Genomic DNA, 24,626 nt, shown 5'->3' with positions numbered 1-24,626 from the left:
TTAATGATGGTTCACACTGAAAACAAGGCTGGTGGAATGCCCTCTGGGAGTCTCAGGCCAGACCAAACAAGCAAAAACCCATGTGGAAGTGGGCATTTCCCACAGAATAAACACGTGTTTGAGTGCAAAATCAACATGGGGTTCTTCACACACAAGTTTCTTGCCAGAGAATATCCAAGTATCTTTGTCCAACTTTTTCACATCTTAATCCATGAGCATGGAGTCTTCTATGTGGGGTTTTGAACACATGCTTACAAAAGCCACACAGTTCTCGAAATCCTGAGTTTTAGTCCTCAGAGGAGGTGAGTTGGCACTGTAGACAGGCTCTGAGGAGCCCTCCTTCCCTAAAGGTTACCCTCTCACTGTTCTGTGTTCAAGGGCAGCTGTCTCTTCTCATTGCTTGTGGTACGTAGCAATGTGCAATCAGTAGCAAAAGTGGTTTTTGCTTGATCTTTTGCTCTATCTGGTTGTATTTGGGAGGGGGGGGAGGATAGCCAAGAAAGCCCTCTCTTAACATACATTATACAGTTAAGATAACATTTTTAAGAGCCATCTCTTGTTAGCACTTTGATAATCTTCCCACTGAAGAGAGAAGGCAAGAAGGTGCTGCTGTTTATATTGCCTCATGCACACCTACCCAGAAGTAAGAGCTGTCAAGACCCAATTAAGGCTCCAAGTAGGAAACTGGTGCAATACTGGGTGTTTCAGCAGAGCCACCCCCTCCAGAATGTGCCATATGTCCTGGTGAATCATCATCAATTAGCACCTGTTCATGGCTCTGGTACTAAACGCCTTGTCTATGCCAGTTTGCGAAAACACCAAAATATCCTTAACTTCAAACTGGCATTTGATCTGCCATGGCTCTTATGCCACCTTACAAAAACCCACCGGGTGGTGTCATATGCTTGGTTGATGAATGGTTTGCATGATGACTGAAATGATTTAGCACTCCCTTAGCATATCCCAAGCAATTCAGTCTTTGCCACTCAGCCTGCAACCTGCTAGCCAAAAGAGATATGGCTGGAACACAGGACCTCTGAGAGAACAGATCTGGAGAGACAGAGATCTTTCAACATATGCTGCACTGTCATGGGAACCATGGGTGTCTGGGACCAATGGCAAATTAGTAAAACTCATTCATTGTGTTTTATCCCAAACCTTCCTCAGGAGCATTAAATGATAAAGAGTCATTGCTGGCGTGTCCATCACTGGGACCCTAACACGATCCATGGCATTAGCCAAAATGGAGTATAGCAAGCCCCTGATAAGGGGAAAGTCCATTTTTTGTGCATATACAGTTCAATGGAAGGGTTTGGGATGAGCAGAGAAAGCGAAGGTGGGTGGGACGCTTATTGTATTGTATTGGCAACCTTCAGTCTCGAAAGACTATGGTATCGCGCTCTGAAAGGTGGTTCTGGCACAGCGTCTAGTGTGGCTGAAAAGGCCAATCCGGGAGTGACAATCCCTTCCACACCGGGAGCAAGTGCAGTCTGTCCCTGGTCTGTCTCCCTGGCTATGGGCCTTCCTTCTTTGCCTCTTAGCCTCAGACTGTTGGCAAAGTGTCTCTTCAAACTGGGAAAGGCCATGCTGCACAGCCTGCCTCCAAGCGGGCCTCTCAGAGGCCACAGTTTCCCACTTGTTGAGGTCCATCCCTAAGGCCTTCAGATCCCTCTTGCAGATGTCCTTGTATTGCAGCTGTGGTCTACCTGTAGGGCGCTTTCCTTGCACGAGTTCTCCATAGAGGAGATCCTTTGGGATCCGGCCATCATCCATTCTCACAACATGACCAAGCCAACGCAGGCGTCTCTGTTTCAGCAGTGAATACATGCTAGGGATTCCAGCACATTCCAGGACTGTGTTGTTTGGAACTTTGTCCTGCCAGGTGATGCCGAGGATGCGTCGGAGGCAGCGCATGTGGAAAGCGCTCAGTTTCCTCTCCTGTCCTGTTGTGAGCGAAGAGTCCATGACTCACTGCAGTACAGAAGTGTACTCAGGACGCAAGCTCTGTAGACCTGGATCTTGGTATGTTCCGTCAGCTTCTTGTTGGACCAGACTCTCTTTGTGAGTCTGGAAAACGTGGTAGCTGCTTTACCGATGCGCTTGTTTAGCTCGGTATCGAGAGAAAGAGTGTCGGAGATCGTTGAGCCAAGGTACACAAAGTCATGGACAACCTCCAGTTCATGCACAGAGATTGTAATGCAGGGAGGTGAATCCACATCCTGAACCATGACCTGTGTTTTCTTCAGGCTGATTGTCAGTCCAAAATCTTGGCAGGCCTTGCTAAAACGATCCATGAGCTGCTGGAGATCTTTGGCAGAGTGGGTAGTGACAGCTGCATCGTCGGCAAAGAGGAAGTCACGCAGACATTTCAGCTGGACTTTGGATTTTGCTCTCAGTCTGGAGAGAGTGAAGAGCTTTCCGTCTGATCTGGTCGGGAGATAGATGCCTTCTGTTGCAGTTCCAAAGGCCTGCTTCAGCAGGACAGCGAAGAAGATCCCAAACAAGGTTGGTGCAAGAACACAGCCCTGCTTCACTCCGCTTCGGATGTCAAAAGGGTCTGATGTGGAGCCATCGAAGACAACAGTGCCCTTCATGTCCTTGTGGAAAGATCTGATGATGCTGAGGAGCCTGGGTGGACATCCAATCTTGGGGAGAATCTTGAAGAGGCCTTCTCTGCTGACCAGGTCGAAAGCCTTTGTGAGATCTATGAAAGCTATAAAGAGTGGCTGTCGTTGTTCCCTACATTTCTCCTGCAGTTGTCTAAGGGAGAATACCATATCAGTGGTGGACCTGTTGGCTCGGAATCCACACTGCGATTCTGGATAGACGCTCTCTGCAAGTACCTGGAGCCTCTTTAGTACAACTCGGGCAAACAGCTTTCCTACAATGCTAAGGAGAGAGATGCCGCGGTAGTTGTTGCAGTCACCCCTGTCACCTTTGTTCTTGTACAGCGTGATGATGTTTGCATCCCTCAAAATGGGTGGGACGCTTATGGCACATGCATCAGTTGAGTAGGTGGAGAGAGGACAAGCCTGAAATACAGTTCTTCATGCAACATTCAGGTGATCTTTAACAACCTCCTCCATGAAGAGACCCAACAAAACAAAATATTCTTAATATTGTATTCAATTAAGTAATTAAAATTAACAAACTTTCAGAAGGAGAGGAGACATGCAGTACATCGGGGTCATCTTCAACTAGGAATGGCTCAGTGGAAACTGAGGAATCCTAAGGCACAGGTCGTTCAACCTTCCTTACAACTTATTGAGAGATGACCGGATTGTGGCCTTCCCCTCTTCTTTACATACCTCTTTATGACATGTCAGCATATTGTCAGAATCTGACTTAAGAATCTCATCACTTTGGGGTCCCTCTTCTCAAGCCATGTGATTAACATCTCATACCTTTGGCATGAAAGGGTCGTGGCTCTTCCTGCAGTTTGTCAGATTTCAGTTATCTGCCTTTGCGGGCTGCCACACTATCAAATCTTCATTTGATAATTCAGCCCTGTGAGACTGTATGTTTTCCTCCACAAAGCTAGCATGGACATCCAAGTGCAGCAGTTAAGCAAGTTTTGTCAGTCACCTATTTTGTCTGTCACCTCTTCATATGTTTCACCTCTCAAACCTTTTGAAGCTGTGCACTAACTGGGGCATAATTTCTTCCAAACCCAATTGAAAACACACACTGGCAAATTCATCCCATGCCTTAGAGATGTTCCAAATGGCTTGGTATATATTGTATGATTTCCAAAAATCACATGCAGCAATATTCTCATTGTCCAGTTACAGTTAAGGCCTGAGGAAAATCTGTATGTAAATAATTAAGCATAAATTCAGCAATAAGCCCCCAATCCAAAAGCTGGAAGAGTGAAGTTACGTTAGGGGGCAGAAACATGACTTTCACATTAGGCTGAAAATCATCTCAGTGTGAGGGATGGCCAGGAGCATTATCCAAATCATTATTCACATCTTGAATGGAATGTCCTCCTCTCTGCAGCATTTTTCCACCTCAGGAATAAAACAACCCAGGAACCAGTCTTCAAAAATCACTACTGTGATCCAAGCCTTACGGTCTGCATGGTAATAAACAGGAAGAGTAGCCTTACTGAAGCACTTCAAAAGCATGGGGATTTTCAGTATGATAAAACAAGTAGTGGTTTCAGTCTAATCTCCAACTGCATTATCCCTAAGCAAAAGCAGATCTTTCGCAGCCTTAAAACCTGGCAATATCTTCTTATTTTTGAAATGTAAAGATGTTTGAGCATCTTCTAGAACAGACCAGTCCAATGTTGACAGATTGGAGATCTCCTGTGCCATAGAACCACCCTACTCAATAATTTTTATCACCACATTGGGATGTATTTCTACGGTTTTATGATCTGCCCCTTTGTTGGTAACCTTCAGTCTCGAAAGACTATGGTATCGCGCTATGAAAGGTGGTTCTGGAACAGCGTCTAGTGTGGCTGAAAAGGCTGATTTGGGAGTGACAATCCCCTCCACACTGGGAGCAAGTGCAGTCTGTCCCTGGTCTGTCTCCCTGGCTATGGGCCTTCCTACTTTGCCTCTTTGCCTCAGTCTGTTGGCGAAGTGTCTCTTCAAACTGGAAGAGGCCATGCTGCACAGCCTGCCTCCAAGCGGGCCTCTCAGAGGCCAGGGTTTCCCACCTGTTGAGGTCCATTCCTAAGGCCTTCAGATCCCTCTTGCTGATGTCCTTGTATCGCAGCTGTGGTCTACCTGTAGGGCGCTTTCCCTGCACGAGTTCTCCATAGAGGAGATCCTTTGGGATCTGGCCATCACCCATTCTCACGACATTCTCAGGACATTCTCACGATCAGCCCCACTCTCTGAAGAATAATTTAACTGAAGTTTAGTTGAAGTGGCAACTAATGATTTGTTAGAAAAATGCATTACATTTCTACATTTCTAGGGGAAAAGAAAAGTACAGATGGTCTTTTTTTTTTTTAAACCGTTTTTGACATTGTTTTCTTCAGTCCATCAAAGAGTCATTCTGGATTTCAACAATGTTTTAAAATTCCATCAAATGAAACTTTAATAGGTGCACAGTGAGTGTAAAAACCTAGAGAGCTACTAAAATAACAAATACAGCACATTAAGTTTCAGTTCAGAAAAAGAGAATGTGGCAATGAAAGCCTCTTTAAAAAAAATAGTGAATTTAAGATTAAACCAAAAAAGGAATCCTATAATAAAAAGTATAGCCAGTCAGTCAGTCAGTCAGTCAGTCAGTCAGTCAATCTCTCTCTCTCTCTCTCTCTCTCTCTCTCTCACACACACACACACACACACACACACACACACCTGATCCAACTACTAAACGACACATATGTGTTCCAACTCTACTGAGAATTAAATATTCCAGTAAAAATAAGAGAAGAGATGGAAACACAAGTTTCTTATTATCACACTTCATATGTCATAAAACATAACAGTTAACTTATTTTTGGCAAAGGGATATAAGTTGCACAACAATCTGGCTTGCACAAATATTTTCTATTGTTGAACACATCTTAAATGTGGCATGTCACATGTTAACTTCAAGCACACAGTGCTCTCTCAGTATCCTAAATATACGTAAAGTTTCAGCACGCTGACAAGACATCATTCGGCTGCAAGCATCCACAGAGTCAGGTTAAAAAAACAACACTCAACAATTCAAGTATAATTAAAGCCAGGTAATACTGTTTGAGCAAAAGATGCTGACTAAGGAAGCTTTTCTTTTCTTTTTGCTTTAAGACACTCTGTCCTTTAATATGTTTCTAGATATTCAAACACCAATTTGAAAGCTTATTCACCACAAAAAGGCTTATCTTCAGGAAAATGAGATACTAAACTGCATTTTATGAATATTTATATTCATTTTAAAAAGGCAAATGTAAATAGATACAAGATGTATAAGAATGCATTCATACCTATAAAACATTTGATATTGCAATATATTTACTCTTACCAACTAAGCAGAATATTTCATGAAGCCAATATATTTATTGGCAAACAAATTTCAGTGATTATTATTAGCTACAAGCAGAATACAAGGAATGGCATTTAAAAGACTGGTCAAAAGTTTGTTCCCTGTCCCCTTTAAACTTCCTCTGCCTTCCCTTTTATTCCCAAGCCAGTACTACCCATCTGCTTGGCAGATGAAACATGTGGCAACTCTTTGTTCATAGGCTGCTGTTGCATATCAGTGGAGTGGGGCAAAAGGATATTAAAAAGTTTTTGTAAAGGTGTTCCCTATTCCCCCCTCTTGCCTTCTCTCACCCAGTCTAACTAGAACCCATTTCGTGTCACACTTTAGAAGTTGCATGTCGCATGCAACACTTTAGAAGTTAACTCTTCGCTAATCCCAGTGGGGAAATGAAGGTCACACGTATCCCTGATGGGAACTTTATGTCATGTTACCTGCAGCTCTATGGGAAAAAATAGAGGGCAAAATGGGTGCAGTGCCTAGCAATGTCGCCCAGCCTCCCTGCTTCCCACTGCACCCATTTTACTAGACAAACTGAATCCTGATGAGTGACCCGAGACCAGGCAGGAAAAGTAAGTTTATTAAAAGGCTAAAAAATCAAAACGGGGGAGAAAGATACGGGATAAAAAAACAAGGCACTGGTAGATTAGGAGGTTAAATTTTACACATTTTTAAAACATTTAAATCCCCCTTTAAAAAGCATCCAAGACAACTTAACATATTTAAAAGTTGTTTAAATAAATTAAATAATAAGCACAAATCAACAGCAAAATAACCGAAACTTAGAGCACCATGATGTCTTCAGGTTACTAAGGCAACCCACAAGCCTTGAGGTGCTACAAAGGTCCAAAACAGGTGAAAAATAGGGGGGGGGGGATACAAGAAATCCCTGCCCCCTTTACATTTCTTCTGCCTTCCCAGAGATTTGCACCCCAGCAGCACAATGGACAAAGACTGAAAACTGGACTGCATGAGGGTGGACAGTTAGGGGATGGACAGTTAGGGGGTGGATGTGCACTTTTGACCTATCCTGTGGGAGCAGCTACAGAACAAGATGGAATGTACAAATTCCTTGAAACACCAGTGCTACCTAATGCTCCAGGAAGGTCGTCACCCTCACCAGGTGGGACTGGAAGAACACAGTGATTGCCAAATATGCCTAACTCCTCTAGTCACTGAACTTGAAGGATGGCAAATGATCAGCTCCTTCCTCCAGCTGCTGTTTGAAAAGCCTTTAGCTGCAAAGAGGGAGAGCATTCTCCTGCAGAGAACATTGCCCAGTCAACACGTTTTTTCTGACAGAAATTGGGACACTGTTCTCCAAGCCCCTTATTTCTGCTATGTAGATACATAGTAGATACCCAGTGCATGGCTTACTCAGCGTTTTGCACAAAAAATTGGTCACTCAGGAATGTAATCTTCATTTTTTTTTGTCTGATACACTCTTAAAAAAGAAGAAATGGCCTCCACAAAATCCAAAATGCGACAACTCGCAAAGAATCAGGTTTTCTGTTTTTATATCTATTGCAAGGAATTTGGCCTTTCAACACCTGTGCCATTCTTAAATAGCAGGTGCAATTTGCCATCTAGACTCTCTGGTCCAAAAAGTGTAAATTGGCCCTCAATGTTGTTGCCAACTCATGATATTTATTTTACATTTCTATCTCACATACTCATCTGTTTCCAAGTGGCTTGTAACAACTATCAGCAAAACCATTAAGTAACCCAATGGCTTGTGAACCATCATTAGCAAACCAAAGAACAAAAACACAACTACCAAGGAATACAAAAAAAGGGTAAGTGTTCAATAACTTACCTCCAGTTCTGGTGCCTTCTTCATCATTTCAAGGGCAATATAACAACCAATTGAGTGGCCAATGAGCACAAGCTTCATGTCTTTTGGTACGTTCTTTCGAAGAAAGTTCAGCTTGTGTTCCATTTGCCCACGAAGTCCAAAGACATCTAGTTCATTAGTATCTGTCTCTAAAACACACATACATCCCCAAATATTTTATTTTCTTGACACAAATGCAATATCTCTAACAGCCTAATCCTAATCAGCACTGGTACAGCCAGGCTGCAGTGGCCTATGCTGTATCTAGGGCAGGTTGGGAGGTGGGTGGAGGTCACTATGGGGTAAGGCGATATTTTTCACCTTCACCCACGGGGCTATTTGGATCTGTGCCAGCCTTTTAGATGTGCAAAGCTTTCATTTTTTTAAGAGTGATAGAAGGCACAGACTAGACTCTAAGTAAAATCAACTGTCCTGCTCATTTTTTCAGGAGCATGAAGTAGTCATTTCATAAAAGATAGTGAAGAAACATACTGCTGTTAAACAACTGAACACAACTTGCATGCATGTACATTAGTTGGAATTTAAACACTAGCATTCATTCTACCCAGCTGAACTCTTTCCACAAACAGGAAAATGCTGGGGGGGGGGGGACAGGGATAAGGAAGAAACAAGCATGAAAGAATGTTCAATAAATGTTTTCTAACCCCTACAGATGCCAGGGAAAAAGCACTGTGCTTCAGATTAACCCCAAGACCTTAAAAGGGCTCTCCCACCTCTGGGAAATGTTCCTGTGATTTTCAATATAAACACACTATTTATTCATTTATTTATTTATTGGAAAAAGTACATTTTTGGTCAAAGTATCCTCCACAAATAAATGAACATTTGCCCAGGAGTCTGAAATAGTTTCACCTGCATCATCATATTTGCGACACCAATTTTAGCTTACAAATTCTAACAACCAACCCCCTCCCCCTTACAAACACTCAAACTCTATTTTCAATATTTGTGGTAATTAAGCAGCATCAATAGCTGCTTTGTGTTTTTAAATGTTCTTTATAACACATTAAAATTAATAGCTCCATTTAGGATACATATACACTGTACACTTTGTTTACATGCTCATAACACTACTTACTCATTTATCTCAGTAACCCATGCAGCAATGTAGTAAGATATCACTAGGCTCAGATGGGTGCTGAGATAGTGGCTTGCCTAGGAATGCCAGAGAATTCACGGCAGAGCTGAGATTAAAATTAAGAATTTATTGGCTCATAGTTCCTTATTTCAAGCTCTTTGCGTTGTTCTAGCATTCGTAATAGCAATTTAAACGGTAGACATGTGCAATAGCAACTCAGCAAATCAATCAAGAGCTCAACTCAGCTTTCAACTAATGTGGCCTTATGCAATGTTCACTTGAAGAGATGCTCCTTCCTTCCCAAGCACCCTCAAAGGAGGAGGCAGTTTTCAGCACAGAAAGGAAAGGGTGCTTAACCCTTTCATTGGCAACCACATTTCCGCCCCAGTTGCTTTTTACCCTGCAGAGCTATGCCTAACCTGCAAAGGAGCAGGGGGGAGTTCCAGAGGAAAAGTAGGCCAATAGAGATGTTAAGCAAATCATCTCCATGGCAAATCATGCCTCCCAAAGGGGCTTTGCAAAAGAAGCCATCATTTTGCATGGGCCTAAGTCTGACATCTTCATAAATAGGTAGACAGACTATTTTTGCTCTTAAAATGGAGGATAATACTTTATTTTTAGAGGCTAGGAAGGAGAAGGGAAACATTTAAAATTAAAGGAACAGTTGATCCTGACTGTATATCAGCAGCAGGATACAGGGTTAATTAGTGCATGAAGTAAAACCGTGCTGGTGTAACATGCATGTCTATCCTGGACTCTAGTAATCTAGTCACCCACCCTGTCCCACAAATATCAGAAGCCACTGGGAAGGCAAGTAATGAAATGGAGCAACACCTACTCTTAGTTTAGACTGCACTGTACAGAAGAGTGCCTACCACAAGACTAGCCATGCCAGACCAAATGCATCTGCATTTTTGTCTCTGTTGCAAACACCACCACCACAAGCGATTAGCACTTTTAGCAGGCAAGCACCATTTTAAGACAGTGTTATTGATAGCAGAAGTCTCAGGCTGTATGGCAATCCTACTAATGACCAAACACAGAAGACAAGTTTTAGAAGGAATACTTAAACAGAGTTCACTAGGTCTGCAGATATATCACAGCTTCTAGATGCACTGAAACTTCACTACCACTGAGATGTGGTAAGGAAACACTAGCCTACACTAGGAACATGCTAGGGTTGCCAGTCCTCTAAAATCAGAAACTCCTGGAATCAGCATCAATCTCCAGGTGACTGCTGAAAGCAATCCTGGAGATTAAGGAATTTCTAACATTATTTCACATTGATTGGGAAAAAATCCTAAGGAATAGCAGTCAGTCAGCAACCCTAGAACATGACCACTCAACCTTGACAATGTCCTACAACACAGGAGCTGCTGTTGGCTCTCAGGGTTTTAATAAACATTGTCCAGACCAAGTCTTGACTCATCTGAAATATTAAATGTTCTCCATAGTTTTTAATGTCCTGACAATTCTTAGTCCCCATCTCAAAAAATGTACACACATTAAGAACACACACTTCATTGTAGAAAGCCAACACTCAAACTTCTAAGGAAAGCAATTAAAGAGATGTCTGGAACCAACCCAGCACACACTTAGATGGATGTCTGCAGATACCTTAGAGCCCAATCCTACGTTTACAGCACCAGGAGAGGAGGGAGCACTGGTGCTGGGCCAGTGACAATCAGTGCTGAGCCTCAGCGCTGGAAGGATGCCATAGGACAGCACCTGGCGGTGTCGCACTGTCAGGTAATAGTGTGGCTTATTGAGACAGGGGGGAGAACAGGGGGCATGACTGGCCCAGGATGGGAGTGGGACTGGCAGACACCTGCTCTGCCAGATCCTATCCTCCATGTTGGGCTCCAAAGCCTGACACGGAGCTTCTGAAATCTGTGCCTGTATAATAGCCAGTGCAGACTAGAGAAACCCCATTGTGGGGCCTGGGGCTTACCTCGGAGAAATGGGACGAAAGTTCCCTTCACCTAAGGAGACCTCCAGCGGCTTTTCCCGCCCACAGGATATAGCAGTAGCCATTTTGGTGCAGCTGCTCCTCCAGGTGCAGGGATGCATAGGATTGGGCTGCTAGTCGATGTCAGCGATATATATAAGCGCCAACAGGAAACTTTTTGGGCACTTGGTCGAATTCATTAACTAATTAACTGGATCATGCAACTGCTTCTTCTGTGTATACCATATGCAGGATCACAGCATGTGTGTGAATTACAGCATAATAAATTTGACACCACAAAGTGCGTGTACATTTTCTTGAGATGCCCTGTACGTTCCACGTCCACGTTGGCATCCTTCGGTCATGGAAGACTATGGTATTGCGCTCTGAATGGTGGTTCTGGAACAGAGTGTCTTGTCCAGTGCGCGAAGCCTGGGTAAAGTAGATATGGAGGATAGGCTGTTACCCATGCAGCAAATTCCGCCTCTCCACATCACCGAAATGGTCCAATGGAAAGGCAGAGGCCAATACTGTTGGTTCCAGTGGCGTCGCAGGAGTTGCCAGAACGTGACTGTGTTCAGCCATGAACTGCCTCAGGGACTCCAGGAATGTACAGGAGAGCCCCCTGTACATTATCTGCACTCATAACGGAATACATCAAAAGCAGATTTGACGGATCCCCTTGCGTCCAAATTTTGCAGCAAAATACATGCCATGAGCACAACATACTTGGCCCTTTCTTCTGGGCTGTCTACAGTAGCTAGTGCTGCTTGTCTGTCATCCCTTCCAAAATGCTCCGAGTCCCCACTAATACTTCACTGACAGAATCCAAACCAGATTAATTGTAATGGTGGGGCAAAGGAACGACATGATGGATGACCTCATCATTAAATCATAATGAGAGAAGTGCAAAAAACATGTCATGGATATTGTTCCTATCTCAGGAACAGTTTTCCTGTGCAACTGTGTGAAGGCAATAAATCTGTTTGCCCTAGTCTACTGTATTTAACATAGTGTTAATTATGCTTCCTTTATCTCATTTGTCTGTTTAGGAAGCAGATAAGTACAAGAACAGTTTATTACATAAAGAGTACCTGGCCCAGCAATCTGGGCTCTGGGTGCAGCAACAGCTGTTAAGGCAATAATAAAAATCACATAACTATTATTAAGAATTTTTATATACCACTTTTAAACAGGAGTAGTTCACAAAGAGGTTTACATAGTAAAATAAAATTAATAAATGGTTCCCTGTTCCCAAAGGGCTCACAATCTATAAATATAAACAAACACCAGTAACAGCCACTGGAAAAGATGCCATGCTGGGGTGAAGAGGGACAGTTGCTCCCCCCACCCAGCTAAATACAAGAAGACCCCACTTTAAAAGATGTCTCTTTGCCCTGTTAGCAAGAGTGTACCTAAAAGGCCAAGAGTCTGCATTCTTCCTTATTAGTCCCACTTGACAAGAACAGTTTTCATTTGGTATCTCATTACAAGGGCACCTTGCCAGAGCAGTTATTTGAACCAGCTTAGAAAAAAAAAAAAGAATTAAGAAAATAAATTAACTCCTTGCTCTAGCTCCTGAATCCAACATTGGAATTTAAGGTTCAGTAGGAATTTGGTTTATTTATTATCCTATGTAACGCCTTTAGGAATTGTTCTATTCCTTCCCCACCCCAATAGCTGAACTAATATCAGCGATTTCCCGTTTGCGGAAATTTATATCTCAATTTATACCAAAGAAATTTATATCTCAGTTACCTAAAGTTATCTTCTGTCATTAACACAAGACATGTAAAATTCCTCAAAAGCTGTCTACATCTGTACATACATAGAGGGCAGTCATTCTCGTCACTACTGCCAACCCCACTCTCAATAAATCTTCTAGCTAGAAGAGGGGCCGCCAGAAACACAAGGCCCAAGGCAGTATTCCAGAATAAATGAAAGGGAATTCATCACTGTGCGGATAAGTTTAACATATCACAACATCTGATTGAGTTTACACAAATGTAATGGTATCTAAGTACAGAGAACATAAGGAAAACTGAGGGGAAAGTGTCTGGTCTCAGTGGTTCTGACCAGCAAATTGCAGGTGACCTGCCATTTACAAACTGGTGGCCACAATTAAATACTTCATTTGTAAATCCATTTTTATTAATCCAGCAGTTGATAAATTATGGACCATTAGTCTGGCATGCCTACAAGTCTGTTTTCCCCTCATTCATGTGCCCTATACCTTTCATTAACGCTGTCACATCTCATTCAGATATTATACTGAACTCTCACTTGAGCTATCCATTCATTAGGACTGCAATCCTACACAGGTACATACTTAAGCCATTTCTGCCCAACACTACACATATGCAACAGGGATCAAATACATACACCTGTGGGCTGGGCAGAAATGGGTTAACCTGGGAGCAAGTCATATTGAACTCAATAAGCAGACATGCATAGATACACACTGCAGGTTGCCTTCAGCAAGCCAACATACCTCAACTATGATTTGGACATAACCTGTAAAGAACAATTTCAGAGGGCTGTACAAAAGCGTGTTCAAAAGTTATTCGAAACCCAGATCTACACACATTTTGTTATCTTAAAAGTTAGACCTATTTTTGGGTACATTAGGAGTGCTGAATCCAAAAACGGCATCGGTGATTCCTTGTGAGGAAGCCATGGTGTTGGCTTCCTCACCAGGAAGCTGCTTGAATCAGTATGTAAGGTCGCTGTGCCATACCCCCCCCCCCGCCCAAACTAGAGCCAATCAGACAAAACTGATGCCATTTTTGGAATCAGCACCCCAAAAAAATATCCTAATTTGTTCAAGCATACTTGGCAAATAAAAAAAGTTTTGGTTTTTTTCTCTTTTGTAGGTCTGTGTTATTGATAATGTGTGAAACACTTTGAACATTCTGTATAGATATTAATTGTGCTCAAAATATTGCAAATTGTACATATTTTTCACATTTTTATACAGCCCTTCCTCCAAGGTGCTCAGGGTGATGTACATAGTTCCTTCCCTCCTTTTGTCCTCACAACAACCCTGTGAGATAGGTAGGGTAGAGAGATAGTGACTGGCCCAAGGTCATGGATGTATAAAATACTGTTCCAAAGATGTATCTTCCACTTTTTACATTTTGCGTTTGTCTATTCCCAAAGGAGAAGACAGACAATTATATTACTGTTCACAAAGATATAGGCCCACTTTGGTTATCAGAAAAGGGCCACATTACAGTCAGTGGTTACAATCACAAGTCTAGAAGTCTTGTCTCTTTGGAAACAAAAACACAAAAATAGGGAGTCTTACTGCTACACCTAGTCTTCCGTGCAGAGCCCATGAAGTACCTTAACATTCTTGTCACTTAGAGAAAAGTGTAGCTCCTTAACTACCATTGAAACATCATATTGCTCATCTCACTAAGCTACAAAAGGCCTCCTGACATGGGACAGAAGATGCGACTTTCCTTTTTCATAGAGTTTAAATTCTTATGAGAACATTCCCCCCCCCCCCACACACGCACAATTCCACTCTGCTTAGGGTGCCATCTGCACTCAATTATAGGTGATGGTATCAGCTGAAGAACATACCCAAGTCATGGGGTGAAAGGCTGAAAATTATCCATAAACTCTCAAGCACTAAAGACCGAGAGGAATTTAGTCAATGTGAAAGCTCTTGACGTTATAATGGATTAAAAAATGAACAAAGCCACATACTTTCTCAAAAAAATCCAGAGAAAGTGTTTTTTTTTTTTCTTTTTTTTCCCCATCTAGGTTTTCTTATAGAACTTATAGAGCACTGGATCGATATAGTATGGTGAAATATACTGGTAAACATAAACATATGTTGATGAGTATTGGGAATGGACCTAAATGGAAGCATGAAGACCAGAAAGAGAAACACTCTTCTTTTGGTAATGAATAAATCTACAAATATATCAGATAAAGGAAATGGTACAAAACATACTTGTACCTAGTACATACAGAACTCTTGGGGGATAAAAACATAATTATATGACATTGGTACTGTCATTAAAATACTGAGTGTTTTTCATTTAAGACAGTAGAAAGGTATCAAACAAGCGAAAGGTCGCAGTGCACATGCTTTATATGGCCATGCTTATGCATTTACAATGTTTCTAAATTAAAATGGAGGATTGCAAAGGGGGGAGGGAGGGGGGGAGGTTGTGGGTAATGGAGGATTGCAGAGGAAGGGAGGGGATGAGGGTAATGGAGAATTGCAAAAGAGAGTCTCGCTCACAAAGAGAGTCTGGTCCAACAAGAAGCTGACAGAACATACCAAGATCCAAGTCTACAGAGCTTGCATCCTGAGTACACTTCTGTACTGCAGCGAGTCATGGACTCTTCGCTCACAACAGGAGAGGAAACTGAGCGCTTTCCACATGCGCTGCCTCCGACGCATCCTCGGCATCACCTGGCAGGACAAAGTTCCAAACAACACAGTCCTGGAACGTGCTGGAATCCCTAGCATGTATTCACTGCTGAAACAGAGACGCCTGCGTTGGTTTGGTTATGTTGTGAGAATGGACGTTGGCCGGATCCCAAAGGATCTCCTCTATGGAGAACTCGTGCAGGGAAAGTGCCCTACAGGTAGACCACAGCTGCAATACAAGGACATCTGCAAGAGGGATCTGAAGGCCTTAGGAGTGGACCTCAACAGGTGGGAAACCCTGGCCTCTGAGTGGCCTGCTTGGAGGCAGGCTGTGCAGCAAGGACTCTTCCAGTTTGAAGAGACACTTCGCCAACAGACTGAGGCAGAGAGGGCAAAGAAGGAAGGCCCATAGCCAGGGAGACAGACCAGGGACAGACTGCACTTGCTCCCAGTGTGGAAGGGATTGTCACTCCCAAATTGGCCTTTTCAGCCACACTAGACGCTGTTCCAGAACCACCGTTCAGAGCACGATACCATAGTCTTTCGAGACTGAAGGTTGCCAACTACTAAATTAAAATGTGTTAAGGGAGTACACATACCAGGGAAGGAAGGCTGCCCACAAGGATATTTGCATGTGGGCAGTCAATACCATGCATTTAATTGGCCATTGATAATCTGGCCCCGAATGATTTCCCAAAAGAGTATCTACATTAACAGCCCAATCCAATCCTTCCCCCCCCCCCCACTGGTACAGTTGCACCCGAAACAGGCATGCTGTATCCAGTAATGGAAGGGGAATCAAGAGGCTCCAGAGAGATTTAAATCCCCGTACACATCCATAAGCCTCCCAATCCGCAATGGGGCTCCTCAGGCCTGCCTAGTGATTCCCATAGGGCAAGTCTGAGGAGAGAAATGGGGCAGGGAGGTTGCAGGAAAGGGGGGTAGGATCCTAGTCTGTCATTTTGTCTGCACTTGGCCTAAATGTTTAACTATTCTAATGTGAGCACGTTAGTAAAGATTTGGTGAATGTGTGCATGGGGGGGGGCTTTACTTAGGCAGCTTCCTTACTATGGTTGCAATCCTCAACAAAGCTAGGTTGAAATCAAACCCTGTTCATTTTTATGGGATTAAAGCAGTTTAAATTGTATGCAGGATTGAAGTCTGTGTGCAATTCTCAACTCACTGTTCCTTTTGGTGACAATTTCAATACAGTACAGCTGATTTTAAGACCTGGGGGCAAAAATGTTCTAATGAATACTTAGTTATGAAATAATCATACAAAGTTAATTGGGATAAACATATCTAAGCAATGGGTATACACACAACCCTCAAAGGAAAAATGTGTACATGAAGACCGATAGTAGCACCAGTAGCAAATGAAGATCTGTTTTAAAGAACCTGGCAAACATTATGCAGCAAGTGTTGAACAGGGAATGTGTGAAAGCAGACTTCTGGTAATGAAAAAAGAAAATAAAAATTAGAATTCCAGGTGGCAGCAAAAATAAAGTTATTATTTTGATCTATGCTAATGATTCATTGTGAATGCTCATGCTCTCCAGTGTCCCCATAAGAAGTTTCAGAAGGGACAAACTGAGTGGCAAGGGGTGAAGCCCCAAGACGAGCAATGTGACTCTGCTGAGACAGTTCCTGCCACACTCTATGAAAACAACCAGTTCCTCTACACAGACATTGATGTGGGATACCTCACTGTTGACGAATACCTTGCAAAATGCTCTAAGTGAATCATCACTTACAGCAGACTGTTCTATAAACAGGAAGCTTACTTGCTGTATTGAAATACTAGAGGCAGTTTTGTAGCTAAAACACCATTTGTTCGTAGAAGTAAAACATTTCACTATGTAAAAAAAACTCAACACCACAGTATTTGTTCATGTACCAAGCACAGCACCATTGTAGCATATAAAGTTTGTGAAAAACCCAAGCATATTATAAGAAGTGGGCTTAAGTAAGACAATCAACTCAGCTAAGAGGTATATAGACATTCAAGGATTTATTAAAGGATTTATACACTGCCTTTCCTCTAAATTACAGTCCAAAGCAGACTGTATTTACATTAATATATTTATGTAGTGTTTGTAGGGAACCCTTCTTTCACCTTCCCTTCATGCTTCCCCCACAGGGTGAAACCAAAGGCAATTGTAAATATAAACGGGCTGCCAAAAATTCCATGTCTAGTAGAGTTTACTCAGTTCTCAACACTACAGTATTTCATGTTTCTCCATCCCATACCAGCAACTAGTCAATTATATGGAATGGAAGCATAACATTTTCTTACATTAGCTAACATGTATGTCCTCTTAGAGGTCATATGGGATAGAGGGGAGCTAGATACGTGGCTGATGTTTTCAGCAGCTGCCATTTTGGATGGCAGTCATATTTTTACTATCTAAAATGGGCTTTGGTTACTAGCTCTTTTTCCTTCTCTTCTTTATTATAAGGTTTATAATTATATATCCACACAAAGAATAGGTCTCAAGTGTGTAATATAAAACTGTGTCAAGTTTACAGTCAATATTTGATATTGAAAGTAATCCAAATTCGGAACAATTTAGCACCACCAGCTTCTGATATTATTATTAAATGAATTTTTACCCTGCCTTTCTATCACCTGTTGGGGCACCCAAAGTAGCTTACAACATAAAAGATTCTTTTACTTGATTATGTTAAAACAATAAAACCTTAAACAAATCAGACAAAACAAATCCTTTGGGATCACCGATTAAAATCAAATTCATTTAAAAAGTGCCAGCCCAACATGTCAACAGTTAAAGACTTTTTTGTTCAGAAAAGCCTTAAGTTCTTCTAAAAGGTTTCCTGAGAAAGGATTCCAGGAAACTCAACACATGAGGAGCCACCACTGAGAAGGCCTTATTTCTAGCCATCCCCTCACCTTTGCTGTTCGCAGCACAGCCAGATAATTTTCTATAACAATATTCATATTTGCTAACTGGGTAAGAGGCATTTTTTCAAGTGGGTGCTCCTCTTTTTAGCAGGGAGAGAGTAACTGGCCCTTCTCACCCCAGCAGTGTCTTTTCTAGTGGCTGCCTGCTGGTGTTCTTTTGCATCTTTTTAGATTGTGAGCTCTTTCGGGACTGGGAGCCATTAGTCATTTGATTTTTCTCTGTAAACCACTTTGTGAACTTTTAGTTGAAAAGTGGTATATATAAATACTTTTAATAATAATATTTCACTATGAATTTCTCCAGTGGTCATTAGCAACCACATATTCTGGGTTAGCCAATTTAGGATGCTCCTGTACAAATCCTGGCATAGAATTGTTTAAGCATCCAACTACTTTAACACAGGAACATGACATGCAGGCTGGGAGCATGCACTCTAGAGCAGGGGTCTCCAAACTTTTTGGCCAAAGGGCCGCATCAAATATTTGGCACAGTGTCAAGGGCTGGGAAAAAAATGAAATATGAAACTTAAATAAATACATTAGAGATGGAACTTAGATGAATGAATAAATGAATGGGCTCAAATGTCCAGGATTTCTCCAAGCACCAACACAGCCCAAGAAATAAAGCACACACACTTAAATGGATCCCCATTCCCCCACCCCACAAGCACAACTCTGGTTGTGTTTGGTCAACTGGGCCAGAGGCTCTCAGGGGATCAGAGGCTGGCTGCAGGCCAGATAGAGACACTCTGTGGGCCACATCTAGCCCCTGGGCCGGGGTTAGGAGACCCCTGCTCTAGAGGTTCACAGCCTGAAAGTCAATAGGAAGCAGGAACTGTCCTGCTTCTTGTTAACGTTTGGTTGTTCACCTCTTTCTAGTGCACTGGTTTTCAACAAGTGTGCCGTGACACATTGGTGTTCCGCAAGTAGTTCATGGGTGTGCCACTAGAGTTTGGAGGAGGGTCATTTATTAATTGGGCAATTGGAGATGTGAGCCCCTCACCCAGCAGTATGGTATGCCTTGTCAATTGTTCAAAAACTGAGGGTGCGCCTTTGTAATGTTAGTGCCTGATCAGCGCGCCATAAGATGAAAAAGGCTGAACACTGCTCTAATTTGCAGGCTCTCTGTCTACATATCATGTTCCTTTGTTAAGCAAGAAAATAAAAGTACAGAAAAACGAAGGTAACGGAAGGGGGGCGCACAAAGAACCACAGATAAGTGAAATAGTGGATACCAGAACCATATACACCTGTATATACAGCCCTAGAATTCTATGTGCTCACTTCTGCTTATATTAAAATATTTAAAGTAGCAAGGGAGAAAGAAGCTTACTAGCACTCTCTGCATCTTGCCTAGAAGCCAAAAGAATCTATACATGCTGAATAAACATTAGCAGAATCTTTAAATGTTGCTTTTTCCTTTTCAGTGCCCAATATTGACACTTTGACTCATACGTTTTCCTAAGAGTTAGTTTGCTTGACTCAGCTGTGCAGATGCCACCTATGAACGGCTTCTTTTATAATCTCATAAACACCAACTTCTTATTTATATCGTGCAGTTTTGTCCGTTATAGCAAGTGTCTTATGATTTTGTTTGAGTTGCTGCTTTATAAGACTAAGAGCCCAAACCTGAGCTCCCGGGGCATGCAGCTATGGTGGCACTGAAAACAGTTGCCGCTGCATCCTGCACTCCCAAAGCAGCCACAGGCAGCACCTTGGGAGAAGGGGACTTTTGTCCCCTTCCCCAGGTAAAGGGAGTAGCCCCGCAATGGGGCTACTCAATTCACCGCCGACCAAAAGGTCAGTGGTGAACAAAAAGCCTCTGTGTCAGGCGCCCAAGCTTGACACGAAGGTTTAGGGTCTGGAGAAGCATCACTCCACCAGTCCCACCTCCCTCCCTCCCCCCCCGGCATGCCTCCCCCCGCCTCCCCATCATGCTTTCCCCCCACCCTCCTCCCCAGAACACCTCCTCCCCACCTCCTCCCATGCCCCCGCTTCCCTCTCTCTTGCTCGGCGGTCTGTGCAACTGCTGAGCAGTGGAGGCGGGCACCCACCTGGCACTAGCCCAGCACTGGGCTAGCACGGGCGGCTAGCATGGGCGCTCGCCCAGTGGTAGGGCTCGCTAACACGCCTTATGGCACTTTTGTCACAGTGTGCACTGGTGGTAAGCTGGGGTGCAGAGTTCAGAATTGGGCTCTAAGGCATTTCGAAACTGCTGTTGGTGGACTTGGATCCAAAGAGACAGGTTTCAAAAACAACTGGAAAGCGGGAGAAAGATCGGATGATCTCCTGCAGTTTATTACAATAGTGACATAATGAGCTCAAATCACTAACTAACTGAGAAGTCAAAGCTTGTATATGCTATTTATTTCTGTAAGTTTGTAAGGTTTCTTTTAACATGTCACCATTTGGAGGAACACTTCTTGGAGAATTCAGATTGCATTTTGTGTGGAGGTAGTAGTGAGTAATCTACTCTTCCTCATTGTTAAGTTTGAAGAAACATGTAGGCTTAGGGAAGTTTATTTAAACTGTGGATTAGTACTTCCTATCAGAGGCTTTAAAAAATACATTGCAGCTCTGTGTCTTGGCTATCAAAACAGAGGCTAATGGTAAAGAATGGGTGTTAGTAAGTTTGTAGTCTCCTACAGATTAAATGGGTGGCCATTTTTATTGAGTAAATGCAGGTGTTAGGTTTAAATGATACATGATTTATATCGGTACACGCCTGTACCAAAATAAAAAACACAGGAAATCCATTCTACAGTTCTGCAACTAGCATTCTGTGTTCAGCTACTTGCACATCACATGTCAAACAGAATCCGTTGAAAAACTGGTAGACTTTTTTATTTATTAATATAAGGTACATAATAAAAATACATTAACTATGCTTAAGTAGTTTCTAAGGGCAGAATCCTGGACAAATCTAATCAACAGTCATAATACAGGTATTTGAAAACGTTATTCATTTTACTCAGAAGTAAGCCCATTGTGTTCAGTAAGACTTGGGCTGTAAATCTATCTTACTCACCAGAAACAAATACCTCTAGTCATAAAAGGAGTCAATGAGGCCCCAACTCTGTCCAATTTTTTCCAATTCCAACTTCCTTTTTTTTTTGAGAGAGAGACTGTTCAATTCTGAACACATATGAATTTCTAGTTCCTTGGTGAGCTAGTTTTCATCATAGCAGTCAAACACTTTGAGGATTGATTGTCCTCAAAATATACAGGGCGTGTCTAAAAAGATAACATAAAATTGTGAGTGGGTTACAGACTGCATTAGTGATAATGGTATACTATATGGCAGGGGTTTTCAAACTGGGGCTTTGCGACGCCCCAGCCTGAGGGCCCTGGCCTCTTTCCCCTTAAGGGGCAGGGCAGCCAGGAGGTAGGGAGGAGGTAGCAACGCAATCCCCAGGATTGCGTCACTCAGGAGGCTGCAGGGGCTTGGCTGTACTTACCAGAGCCTCCTGTAGCCTCCTGGAGGTGCAGGGAGCCCTGCGCGATCTTCTGCAGGGCTCCCAGCAGCTTCAGAAGTGAAAGTGGAGCGATTGTGCTCCACTTCTGGTTTAGCAAAGGCAGGGCACGATCACTCCACTTTCGCTTCTTAAGCTTTGGGGAGCCCTGCAGACCCCCGGGGAGGCTGCAGGAGTCTCTGGTAAGTACAGCCAAGCCCCTGCAGCCCCGAGCGATGCAGTCCTGAGGATCGCATTGCTGCCTTCCTCCCGCCCCCACTGCCTCCCCCCCACCCCTGCAATAACTTTGAAAACCGCTCTAACTCCCTGAGAGTTTGAAAACTGCTGCTATACTATTGCTGGCACAGGAAAGAGCTTCTAGCTTTTTACAAGATCCTATCAGGTTGTTTTATTACAGAGGCCATCAAGAATACCAATGGAAGATGCTTATCAGTTTTCCTAGGACCTTTTCTGTGGTCTCTGAATATTTCTGATGAAATTTCTGGAACAGTCCTATACAAAAGTCATTTGCATGGGTGAAAGTGGAATACCACAGAATCTAGATACATATAGCTTGTGTGAATCAAACAGCATGAACAGGAAAGCCTCCACTGAAAATGGTTCTCTAGCAGATTACCTACAGTAAGAAGCACTAATCCTCTTAGAGTTCAGTCATACTGCAGTACTACTTACCACTTCCTTTCATAAGGATAACCGAAGAGCATTGGTCCATAACATGCAAGGACATTTACCTATCAGAGCACAGCTTAACATTTACCACTAACAACTCCAGTGAAGATTAGTTCACATCTTAAGTAAAACTGATTAGTCCTATAATGACATATCTTCCACTATTTGGAAGAGCAAACACACAGGTGAGAAGGTAACTGCAGAACTTAAGCACTCTGCCTCCAGCATAAGCCTAAAAAAGGCTGTTCAGCTGCTTTAGTTTTAGGACACTATTGTGAGGCAAGCATCACAATCAGTGCTCAGTCAAGGAGCACAGGAGAATTAAAGGTGAATGCATACTACATCACCACCAGTCTATTGTTTGGTTCCCAAACTGTGATTCCCCGGAGAGCCGCAGAACCCAACCAGAGGAGTCGCAGAGTCCTCACAAAAAGACTGACGCCCTATGCAGCATATAGGATTGTAGCCCTAATGCGGAACAATGGCCAATGGCCCCAAAGGTCAAGGAAGCCAACAGTCGGAAACATTTGGGAACCACTGTGATAGACCGTATACTGGCAAGTCTACTGTGTTCCTATGGAGATTCCCTTCAAGCAGTCAGGTGTCCTTTAGCAGTTTGGTGATATTGCAGTGATAGATAGCTACAATGGGCACTGCAGCTCATTCATGAAACTATTTGACTGACCCTTAAGCATCAGCCTCATTTTTAAGCAAGGCCATGATGCTCAACAAGTATCTAAAGTCATACTCTACTGACTGAAAGGTGCTTAAAATAGCATCTGCAAGGAAAGATAACAAGAGATAAATTTAAAATAATCCTAGTTAACTTGCTAGGGCAGTGTTTCTCAGTCTGTGGGTCAGGACCCACTAGGTGGGTCATAGGCCAATTTCAGGTGGGTCCCCATTTGTTTCAATGTGTTTTTTAAATTTTTAATATAGTCAAGGTGATGCTACCATGGTACGTGGCTGAATTTGGGGAAATGTTACAGATCTGCACTTTTAAGAGGCTACCATATGTGTGTGTGTGTGTGTGTGTGTGTGTGTGTGTGTGTGTGGCCTTGGTATCCACAGGGTTCAGGTTGGCCCAAGCTAGATCCATGGATAGAAAGTTCATGGATAAGTAGGCTCAACCTGTATGTGCTTTTAACAATGATAGTTCAAGGGGCTTATTCCCAGTTAAGTGTGGATAGGATTGCAGCCTTTCGGATATTTGGGGAACTTTTTAAAAAAACAGATCAGCAACTGCTTGGGATCGCAATTATTTTAAATAAATTTTTTAACTTATACTGAATGTTCAAGTGGTATGACTGGGTATTGGGTTTTTTGTGGTATATCCATACAAAGGTATAGGGTCATTCCATGTCAAATGGTCTAGTTTTTGAAAAGTGTCCCACGCGACCACCACAGATTTTAATGAAATTTTGTGTGTAGAGTCCCACATGTCTCAAATGAACTTTGGTAAAGTTTTAGGTTCACCAGCGGAATACTTGTGGCGATATAGCCATTTGTTTGACCCCATACTGTAACCATGTTCAGTACAAAAAGTTGTATAAAGTAGCTAAGTTTCATTTGTTTTGAAAAATAGCAAGAGAGACATTATGTCTCAAAGTTGTCAAAATCTCACAATCATACTGAACATGGTTGCGGTATGGGGTCGAACAAATGGCTATATCTCCACAAGTATTCCACCAGCAAACCTAAAACTTTACCAAAGTTCGTTTGAGACATGTGAGACTCTACACACAAAATTTCATTAAAATCCGTAATGGTTGCGTGGGGAGCCCTAGACCACTTGACATGGAATGACCCTATATCCATCTTTTCTTTCTCTGCAATTTTACAGTGAATTTATTTATTTATTTATTTATTGGTTGGCAACCTTCAGTCTCGAAAGACTATGGTGTAAGCCTACAGCACCCAGTATTCTCAGGCAGTCTCCCATCCAAATACTAACCAGGCCTGACCCTGCTTAGCTTCCAAGATCAGATGAGATCGGGCATGTACAGGGCAACGGTTACTTACTTAGATTTGATTTTGTCATAAGGGGTGTTAATTTTCCTGCTTGATGATGTCAGCTCTAGCCATGACATCACTTCTGGTGGGTCCTGACAGATTCTCATTCTATAAAGTGGGTTCCAGTGCTAAAGAGTTTGAGAACCACTGTGTTAGGAGAACTGCAAACACTTGTAAACAAAACAAATACAGTTGACCTGCATCTATCAAACACGGGTAGTGCAAGAGGTACTTAAATTTCACTGACTAATTTTTTTCTTGTGCAGGTTATTTGTGAGTGCATGAAAGAAGG

At 42.6% G+C, this 24,626-nt stretch overlaps 1 protein-coding gene across 1 annotated transcript in view; it reads right to left on the bottom strand.

The window, feature by feature from the left end:
• The window catches only part of LDAH (lipid droplet associated hydrolase), an 89,757-nt gene that overhangs the window by 47,821 nt on the left and 17,310 nt on the right, over positions 1 to 24,626 (bottom strand). The window contains exon 4 of the mRNA XM_066611705.1: positions 7,802 to 7,968. Within this exon, the coding sequence (XP_066467802.1) occupies positions 7,802 to 7,968 (167 nt within the window). The remainder of the gene's footprint in view (positions 1 to 7,801; positions 7,969 to 24,626) is intronic.

Source organism: Tiliqua scincoides, chromosome 1 (assembly GCF_035046505.1).
Source record: "Tiliqua scincoides isolate rTilSci1 chromosome 1, rTilSci1.hap2, whole genome shotgun sequence".
In the NCBI taxonomy this organism is placed as follows: Eukaryota; Metazoa; Chordata; class Lepidosauria; order Squamata; family Scincidae; genus Tiliqua; species Tiliqua scincoides.
Note: the sequence above shows the minus strand (reverse complement) of the source record. Positions and strands in the feature narration are given on the sequence as shown.